General features: G+C 37.7%; 1 protein-coding gene across 1 annotated transcript in view; it reads left to right on the top strand.

The window, feature by feature from the left end:
* The first annotated feature begins 1,011 nt into the window (after positions 1–1,011).
* Positions 1,012–10,085, top strand: part of col28a1a (collagen, type XXVIII, alpha 1a) — a 35,720-nt gene continuing 26,646 nt past the window's right edge. The window contains exons 1-10 of the mRNA XM_073821593.1: positions 1,012–1,175; positions 1,984–2,128; positions 3,917–4,482; positions 6,171–6,191; positions 6,378–6,437; positions 7,909–7,962; positions 8,049–8,093; positions 8,209–8,235; positions 8,410–8,454; positions 8,541–8,585. Of these exons, the coding sequence (XP_073677694.1) occupies positions 2,008–2,128; positions 3,917–4,482; positions 6,171–6,191; positions 6,378–6,437; positions 7,909–7,962; positions 8,049–8,093; positions 8,209–8,235; positions 8,410–8,454; positions 8,541–8,585 (984 nt within the window). The 5' untranslated portion in view covers positions 1,012–1,175; positions 1,984–2,007. The remainder of the gene's footprint in view (positions 1,176–1,983; positions 2,129–3,916; positions 4,483–6,170; positions 6,192–6,377; positions 6,438–7,908; positions 7,963–8,048; positions 8,094–8,208; positions 8,236–8,409; positions 8,455–8,540; positions 8,586–10,085) is intronic.

The following is a 10,085-nucleotide window of genomic DNA, read 5'->3' as shown; positions in this document are numbered from 1 at the left end:
TAAATGAAAAATATATAACATTTAAAAGTTATATATATATAACATTACGTTATATATATAATGTTATATATAAAATATATAACATTCAAAAGTTTTCACCCCCCCCCCCCCACCCCCACCCCCACAGTCCCTCAGTTGTCCTCAGTGTGAAAAAATGTATCTCAAAATCATACAGTCATTGTTGGAAAGGGTTCAAATATGCGAAAGATGCTGGAAAACCAAAGAATTTGCAGGACCTGGAAGATTTTTCCTCCAGTTGTCAGTTTAACTAATTCAGGACAAACATATTTGGACTACTTTGTCTTACATAAACACGTTTCATGTGAAATATCTCATTCAGGACAGTACAGACAGGTATAGTAGGCAGAACTGTTTCATTCATCCTATCTTTAAATGTACAAAAACATCTATTTTCCATACATAGGCACAATTTGGCAAAAAGATTTTCCATGTGCTTACAAAGCCCTAACATTTTAGTTATTTTTTTTAATATGTTGTTATTTTAAGATCATGAAAAATTAAATTTCAGCCTAAATTGAGACTAAAACACAAAGTTAAATCATTGGAACTATGGAAACAAACAAATAAAGTTATATTAAAAAGCCATTTCTGAGGTGAGAGAGGGCTTCTGTTTTCTATTTTAGCTTGAGGACACCGACAGAAATCCAGTTTAGACCTGCAGATTTCTCAGAGGATTTTCCTCTGCCATCTGCCCATACTTTTATTAAACTTTGAGCCTAGCTATTTATATTATTACTACACTAGTAATATAATTCAATTTAAGACACAATTCTTTATTTTTTGGGGGGTTATTTTTTCACTGTGGTTGTGAGCTAATGGTTGAAAAGACACACATAAAATGTTTGACAGGAGAACAGGAATCAAGGCTGTCAGAATAATCGCCCTCCCTATTCACTGACAAAAGGGGGTTTAACTCTATGAGTCCCAGAGCAGTGAGCCGGTTACTGTCAGGATTGCTACTGGCATATTGAGCTCTGACAGAGTCTAGAGAGGGTATTACTGCATTATTCACAGATTATATGCCTGGACTCTATGAAACTTTGCCTGTTCTGCCTCTAGCACATTTAGACGGAGATATCGCACACCATGAGGATGTAACTGGACCTCAATGATTGCATTGGATTATTAAGGATTACTAAGCAGTCAACATTTTGGTAAAAAATATTTATTACATGTTACAGCTGTTGACATATTGTGAACTTGGTTAAATCTGCTTGATAAAGAGTAAGATAAAATAATACATTTATAGAATTGTGTTAAATATGATATGAATATAATATTTAATCATTTCATTATTTTAATCATAAAAAAAATAATTTAATCAAATATACATTCATCTATTAAACCAAAAATGGATAACATCATCAAAATAAAATGTAAATGTTTTGCAGTAAAATTCACTGGAATAGCAGCAGCATGCTTGTGTCACACTGAAGTGATTTTGTTGGTGCTTCAGGGCTAAAATGGACAGGCCAAGTGCATGACAGCCTCAGGGTAGTTCATAGGATATGCCCTTCTTGACCCCTCAGCATTTCTACAGTCAAGATGTAGATTTTCAGATGCAGAACCTTGGTCCAGGTGTAACATTCAGTTTAACTGGTTGACTTAAAATCGAACTGCACTATTAGTCATTGCAGTACACTATATATGGATTAGCTACTTATAAATATAAATTGGAGAAGGCTTGAAAGCACACTTATATTTCCCCAGGAGTACTTCCCCGAGTTTTTATAGCCTAAAAAACGTATTGTTTTGAAACAGCCTCGCCTGGCTAACTGCTTTAATGAATGTTTTATTTTGCATGTGCATTGTTTGTCATACTACTATAACACAGGCTAGTGGACATTGATGTAGTCATGATGTACTGTACTTAGGATGTCAAAAAATAAATACGCTATTTTATGGACATATTTCCAAAGTTATGTGTTAAAGAGTGAAACAAATAATCTGATTGGTTTGTAGAGTGGTGGTGAATGAGCAGGAAGGATGCAGTGTGGTGTGATGCTGTGTGTCCTGTTGCTGATACTGTCCTGTAGTGCTGCAAAGCACAACAAAAGAAAAAACAGACAGAAGCCTGACAACACTGTTACCTACAATGAAGTCAAAAGTAAGAAGCCCTATTTGTCGTTCTGTCTGTCTGTCTGTCTTTCTCTTCTATCTGTCTTTCTCTTCTATCTGTCTTTCTCTTTTGGTTGTCTCTTTCTGTCTGTCCATCTTTCTTTTTTGTCAGTCTTTCCATCTTTCTCATCTGTCTGTCTTTCTATCTGCCTGTTTTTGTCTTTCTTGTCTGTTTGTTTGTCTGTCTGTCTTTCTACCTCTCTCTGTCTGTCTTTCTCATCTGTCCGTCTGTCCATCTTTTTCTTCTGTCTGTCTGTCTTTCTACTGGTCTACCTGTCTGACTGTCTTTCTTGTCTGTCTGTCTTTATACCTGTCTGTTTTTCTAGCCTGTCTGTCTTTATACCTGTCTGTCTGTCTTTCCGTATTTCTCATCTGTTTGTCTGTCTGTCTTTCTACCTCTCTCTCTCTGTCTTTCTCATCTGTCCATCTTTCTCTTCTGTCTGTCTGTCTGTCTTTCTACCGGTCTACCTGTCTGTCTGACTGTCTTTCTTGTCTCTCTGTCTTTATACCTGTCTGTTTTTCTAGTCTGTCTGTCTGTCTGTCTTTCCGTATTTCTCATCTGTTTGTCTGTCTGTCTTTCTACCTCTCTCTCTGTATGTCTTTTTTTGTCTGTCTCTCTTTCTCCACTATCTGTCTTTCTACCATCTGTCTGTCCATCTTTCTATTTCCACCGGTCTTCCTGTCTGTCTGTCTGTCTTTATACTGTCTGTCTATCTATCTTTCTACCGGTCTAGCTGTCTGTCTTTCTCATTTGTCAGTCTGTCCATCTTTCTCTTCTGTCTGTCTGTCTGTCTGTCTGTCTGTCTTTCTACCGGTCTACCTGTCTGTCTGACTGTCTGTTTATCTGTCTTTCTCTTCTGTTTATTTATCTTTCTATCTACATGTCTATCTGTCCATCTTTCTTGTCAGTCTGTCTTTCCACCTGTCTGTTTTTCTAGTCTTTCTGTCTTTCCGTATTTATCATCTGTTTGTCTTTCTACCTCTCTCTCTGTATGTTTCTTGTCTGTCTCTCTTTCTTCTCTGTCTGTCTTTCTACAATCTGTCTGTCCATATTTATCTTCTGTCTGTCTTTCTTTCTGTTTGGCAATCTTTCTATTTCTACCAGTCTACTTGTCTCCCTGTCTGTCTGTCTGTCTGTCTGTCTGTCTGTCTGTCTGTCTGTCTGTCTGTCTTTCTACTGGTCTCCTTGTCTGTCTTTCTTCCTATCTGTCTGTCTTTCTCTTCTGTTTGTCTTACTACCATCTTTCTGTCTGTCTTTTTTACCTGTTTGTTTGTCTGTCTGTCTGTCTGTCTTTCTACCGGTCTACCTGTCTGTCTTTCTCTTGTTTCTGTCAGTCTTTCTGTTTGTCTGTCTTTCTACTGGTCTTCATGTCTGTCTGTTTGTCTGTCTGTCTGTCTGTCTGCCTGTCTGTCTTTTTATTGTGTCTGTCTGTCCGTCTTTCTCTTCTGTCTGTCTGTCCACCTTTCTAATTGTCTACCTGTCTGTTCATCCATCTTCCTCTTCTGTCTATCCATCTTTCTACTGGTCTAGCTGTCTTCTGTCTGTCTGTCCAATTTTCTGTCCGTCTTTTTCTTATGTCTCTCAGTCTTTCTCTTCTGTCTTTCTGTATTTCTGTCTGTCCGTCTTTCTACCAATCTACCTGTCTGTCTCTCTACTATTCTACCTGTCTGTTTGTCTGTCTTTCTCTTGTGTCTGCCTGTTCATCTTTGGCTTCTTTCCACCTGCTTGCCTGTCTACTGTAATCTGTTTAATATCTTAATTTTCTTTTACCTGCAGCTATGTTTTGTCCAGTGGAGTTGGCGTTTATAGTTGACAGTTCAGAGAAAGCCAAAATGCTTCTATTTGAGAGGCAGAGGGAGTTTGTGTTGCGCTTCAGCACCAGGCTGATGCAGCTTCAGGTATCCGGCTGGCGTATGCGAGTGAGACTCGCCCTTCTCCAGTACAGCAGCACCGTCTCAGTGGAGCACAACTTCCGGGACTGGCAGGACATTGACGTGTTCCACAGCCGAGTGGATACCATGACTTACATCGGCCATGGCACCTACTCAGCTTATGCCATCTCAAACGCAACTCGGCTCTTCACCCATGAGACATCGCCCAGCAGCTTAAGAGCAGCACTTCTGTTGACGGATGGGGTCGACCACCCACGCAGCCCCAGTGCTGTGACTGCAGCCACAGATGCCAAGAACCAGCACATCCGCATGTTTGTCATTGGGCTGTCGGGATCCACCCGAGATGAGCAGGACAATGGTAGACTAAGGTCCATTGCCAGTGCACCACCTCAGCAGCACCTTTTCAGCCTCACTGACCCACAGCTGGATGACAAGCTCTTCAGAGAACTGGTGAGTGTTTAGAGTAAGCACGACATGAAAGATGGATGGGATACAGTTCTTAAAGATCAGAAGGTGGTAAAATGGAAAAATATACATTGAACAAGCACTCATCTGTATACTTGGGGGACTGTAATACATCAAATCATACACATCTCTATGTGATTAAAAACTTTGGCAGTAACCACTAATTTTGATACACACAGTGCCCTGCGAAAATATTCATACCCCTTCATTTTTTTTAAAGTTTTGTTTAGTTGCTGCCTTATATTAAACTGCTTTAAATTATTTTTTTCCACATCAATCTACATTCCATGCACCATAAGAACAAAGCAAAAAACAGAACTGTCACTACTTCATAAATGTATTAAAAATAAAAAAGCTGAAATAAGTACATTGCATAAGCATTCATACCCATAAGTATTACCTTTGCAGCCTCAAGTGTTTTTGGGTATGATGCAACAAGATTTGCACATCAACATTTGGCAATTATCTGCCATTCTTTGCTTCACCTCTTTACCTCTCAAGCTCTGTCAGCTTGGATGGGGTCTGGCAGACATTTCTCCAGATTTCTCTAGAAATGTTTAATTGGGTTCAAGCCCAGGCTCTGTCTGGGCCACTCAAGGACATTCACAGAGTTGTCTATAAGCCACTCTTGCTGTGTGCTTCGTTTCATTGCCCTGTTGGAAGGTGAACACTTTATTTTTGGGATGGTACTTTGCAGTTGATGAGCAGTGCCTGGTTTCCTTCAAACATGATGCTTGGAATTGAGGTTCATCAGACCAGAGAATCTTGTTTCTCATCATCTGAGGGTCCTTTAGGTGCTTTTTTTTTGTTTTGTTTTCATGTGTCTTCACTGAGGAGAGAATTGAGTCTTGCCAAAGCACCATAAAGCCCAGATCAGTGGAGTGTTGCAGTGATGTTTGTCTTTCTGTAAGTTTCTCCTATCTTAACATATGATCAGGGAGCTCAACTAAAGTGACCATCAGGTTTTGGTCACCACTCTAGCCAAGGCCCTTCACCATCAATTGCTTAGTTTGGCCAGGAGGCCAGCCCTAGGAAGAGTCCAGGTTGTTTCAAACTTCTTCCATTCAGGAAAACAGAGACTACATGCTTCTATGAACCTTCAATGCAGCATATTTTTTTCTAAACTCTTCCCCAGATGTGTGGCTTGATGCAATCCTGTCTCTGAGCTCTACAGGCAGTTTTTTTTCTTGGTTTTTGCTCTGAAATGCATTCAGCTTTTACACCTTTTATTAAGACAAGTGAATGCCTTTCCAAATCATACTCATTCAAGTGAATTTGCCACAGGTTAACCTCACTCGAAGTGTAGTAACATCTACAAGCAATATGAATGCTCCTGAGCTAAATTTTTAACTGTCCCAGTCTAAGGGTATGAATACTTATGCAATGGAATCATTTAAGTTTTTTTATTTTTTATACATTTGCAAAGATGTTAAAAACCTGTTTTTGCTTTGCCATTATGGTGTATGGAGTGTAGACTGATGTGGAAAATAAGTAATTTAAAGCAGTTTAACATAATGTGGAAAAAATATAGAGGTATGAATACTTTCGCAAGGTACTGTATATAAATAGGCCTATCACATATGAAAAACATCACAGTCCCCTCAAAATATGTCTGTTAATGGTTTACAATTTTGTTTCGTTCCATTTACAATGCTTTATTTTCTCATTTACAGAGTGAACTTGCGAACACAGTTGTAAGTACAGTTGTTTTATTAAAAATATTGTAAAGTGTAAAAGTTTGTTTCTCAGAGTAAATATAATATGTGACTTAGAGTTTGAGTTAAAATTGCTTTATTACAAAATAAAATAATTAAAATAAAATAAACATAATATAGTGATCTCATATCATTAATCTCAAGTTATTTTTTTCTCTGTTGCAGTGTCCACAACCCAAATCCTGTCAGTGTGAAAAAGGAGAGAGAGGTTTGCCCGGAAATCCAGTGAGTTTATAACAACACTGTTTATATTTCCACAATCAGTTCTCATCATATCACATCCAGATTAATAAAACCATAAAATCTTTGTAGATATTCATGCACCAAAATAAATAACAGGGTTACAGGGTTATTATAGTTACATAAATACATGCTGCATAATATTCATTCATTCATTCATTTATTTTTGTCTACCAGTATGTGTAAGTGGTGTGAATACTCTGCATGGTAGTTTAGACATCAGACATCAGACCTGTGATGTGAAAGACAGTCTGATCTGTGCACATGAGCAAACAAAGTTAAAATGGTTTGAGGAAGAAGTGTTAAACAGAACTAATCCTCTCTCTGAGCTGTGTTTGATGAAGCGGTTAACTCCATCGCTCTGAAAGCTCTGGTTTACAGCTAGATCAGAGCAGGTGGATTCAGGGGCAGCACATGAAAGACTAGGAAGTGTTTCCCACACTGCAAGTGTAGCAGGTGCCAGAGCTTTCACAGGGGACTCACTGTGCATCTAATGTGCTTCACAGACAAGTTAAAGATCAAGACCAGCAGATTATGCATAACTAAACAAAACAACACTCCATCATTCTCAGAAATCTATGCAGAATTCATGTTTAGATCAAATCCATGACTCTTATTGAACTGAATGGGAAAGCTTTCAGTTGTCAGTGAATATTAACCATGTTCTTTAAAGGGGTCATCGGATACAAAACTAACTTATGCATGTTGTTTGAACATTAATGTGTGTTGGCAGTTTGTGTACACAACCACCCTACAATGATAAAAAATACACCCAGTGGTATTTTTTTAATCTTTAAAAGCAATATCCCCTTTTTAAAATCAGGTCATTCTCAGCTTCTTGTCGGTGTGACAACACACAGATAGAGGCCACTCCCACGATAGTTGATTGACATGAGCGCCTTACCTAAGACCCGCCCTCACTGAGCTGAAACGGTCCGACTCCGATCGCCATTGTGTCGACTCAGGTGCAGGGGAAGACAAGAATGTCTCAGATTGAGCGTGTTCTGTTGTTAGATGTAATAATGAACATAGCAGTCGTCATTTACTCCCGACATCTGAGCCACTGAAGACGCAGAAGATTAAAGTTACTTTCGTTTTTGAAAAGAAAGGCGCCGACCCCGATCTACATATGCGTCTATGTTCGTGCGAATTGTTTCGCAGCTAAATGTGGCTAAAGTAAACATTACGGCTTGTCATCCCACGGCACAGAGGGGCGGGGCGAGCAGAGCTCATTAGTATTTAAAGGAACATGCAACAGAATAGCTCGCTCTAAAATGGCTGATTTTGACAAGGTAAAAAGAGTGTTTTTTACACTACCATTGAGAAATTTTAACCAAAGTATGTTATAGACTTCTTATTAAGACCCTAAAGAACCATATGGAAAATGGGCATCCGACGACCCCTTCAAAAATCTATGATTGAAATGATTATTATGCTAATTTCTTGTAAATTTTAGGGTAAACCAGGCGATCCAGGATTTGATGGGCCTCCTGGTCTTAAAGGATCTAAAGTAAGTTTTTAGTGCACAAATTCTGTCTTAGTTTTGAACATTGTTTTCAAATCTGATTTAATAAGATTTTCTCTGTTTATCCACAGGGAGAGGCAGGTTTAAATGGGCGTCCAGGATTAGAGGGACTAAGGGTACTATATCCTGATATATTAACTCTAAAATAGTTATGGACAATACTTTTTTTTTTTTTTTGTATGTTCATTTCTGGGTCTCTGACTGATCAGGTACTTGCTTCTTGCATTACAGGGAAGACCAGGACCAAAAGGAGAAAGGGTAAGTATATCTGACTAAATTACATTGAATTCATCAAGTGCTTAATCTTGACTGATGCTTTTTTTAAAACATCAGTACACTGTTATACAGACAACAGCCTGATGGTGGAGTGTTATAGATGATATCAGACAGCTGGACAATGAAATTTACTTTCACTCTCTCTCCGTCCTGCAGGGCGGGAAAGGAGAATATGGCGCCCCAGGGATGAAAGGAGATCAAGTAGGTTTTAGGAAATGATTCTATGGATCTGCGGTCTGTACGTGGCCCACACTGTGTCATGATGATCCTGTCCTTCATTCCTACAGGGCCTGGATGGACCTCCAGGACCACGTGGACCACGAGGAGATCAGGTTAGCTTTCTTATCAAATGTCTGATATATGCATGAATTTACCCTGATTTATCATTAACATTTGTTGCATTGTGACATTATTTTGATGACAGTTATTTTCAGTACTCCATATTATGACACTAATTATTTTAAAATTAAAAACTAAATAAAAATTACAAATATTTCAATGATGTACAAAAACAGTTTCTATTGATCAAATTATTATGGTTAAAATGGGTTATATGGGTTAAAATTATAGATTTTTCTTTTATGTCATTAGGATATTAAGTAAAGATGATGTTGCATGAAGATATTTTGTACATTTCCTACCGTGAATATATCAAAACTTAAATTCTGATTTATAATATGCATGGCTAAGATCTTTGACATATTAAAAGGCAATTTTCTCAATAGTTTTTTTACCATCCTCACATTACAGATTTTCAAATAGTAATAGTAAACAAACCATACATCAATAGAAAGCTTATTTATTCAGCTTTCAGATGTATGAAACTTGAAAAAATTGACCATTATGATTGGTTTTGTGGTCCAGGGTCACATTTATAAAAGTCATCACTGTTTCCACAAATATATTAACTGTTTTTAAACTGATAACAATAAGAAATATATCTAGAGCACCAAATCAGAATAATAATGATATCTGAAGAATCATGTGACATTATATATATATATATATATATATATATATATATATATATATATAATTTAAAAAAATCTTACCAACCCCAACGTTTTGAACTGGAATATGACATAAATATGTATTATGTCATGTCATCATTTATGCGGTTTTAATTTTTTTAAATGATTGCATTCAGACAGGATTCTTTTCAATATTGTATTACAAAAGTAACAAACTTTTGAATTATGGTAATGAGAATTTGAATTAAAATGTGATTAATTCTCATTTTATTAATGTAAATTTTATTCAGTTATTTTTTTCTTTTTGATTTAGGTGTAACATATAAAGACATTTATTTGTGACATTCAGACTTTACCACTTCTGATCTCACTCACGTATCTAGAAATCTGCATTAAGACAGCAGAATAGCACAAGCTTGTTATGAAGTATACAATTATGAAGTAAGAGTAACACACCTCCCACACGCAGTGAGGAAACGATCAGGCTCACACAGTCAGACGATCTCTCCTGTCCCTGCACTAATGGAATGTGATGGAGGGATTAAGTGCTGTTCTTACACTAGTGTAACATAGCTAAAGCAGTGAATCCAGGCCTGCATGGCATTGTTCTTCTCTGACGGCTGTCTTTGTTCCTCTGGATTAGCATCAGGACAGGGGTTACTATCTCCTGCCCTCCTCCTTCAGTCTCTGTCCCTGTGCTTTTGGTGTGATGTCAGTTTTTTGACCGGATTCAGATTTAGAGAGCTTCGGTTTCCCACACAGTCTTTTCTCTGGTGACTGTCTGGGTGCCATTTGTCCAATGAAAACACATCATAAGTGATGGCATGGCTAGCTTTATGATCCTTGTCTGTTTCTTTTTTT

The sequence above is a fragment of the Garra rufa genome, chromosome 17 (assembly GCF_049309525.1).
Source record: "Garra rufa chromosome 17, GarRuf1.0, whole genome shotgun sequence".
NCBI classification, from domain to species: Eukaryota; Metazoa; Chordata; class Actinopteri; order Cypriniformes; family Cyprinidae; genus Garra; species Garra rufa.
The sequence above is the reverse complement of the archived record's forward strand: the minus strand, read 5'-3'. Positions and strand labels throughout refer to the sequence as shown.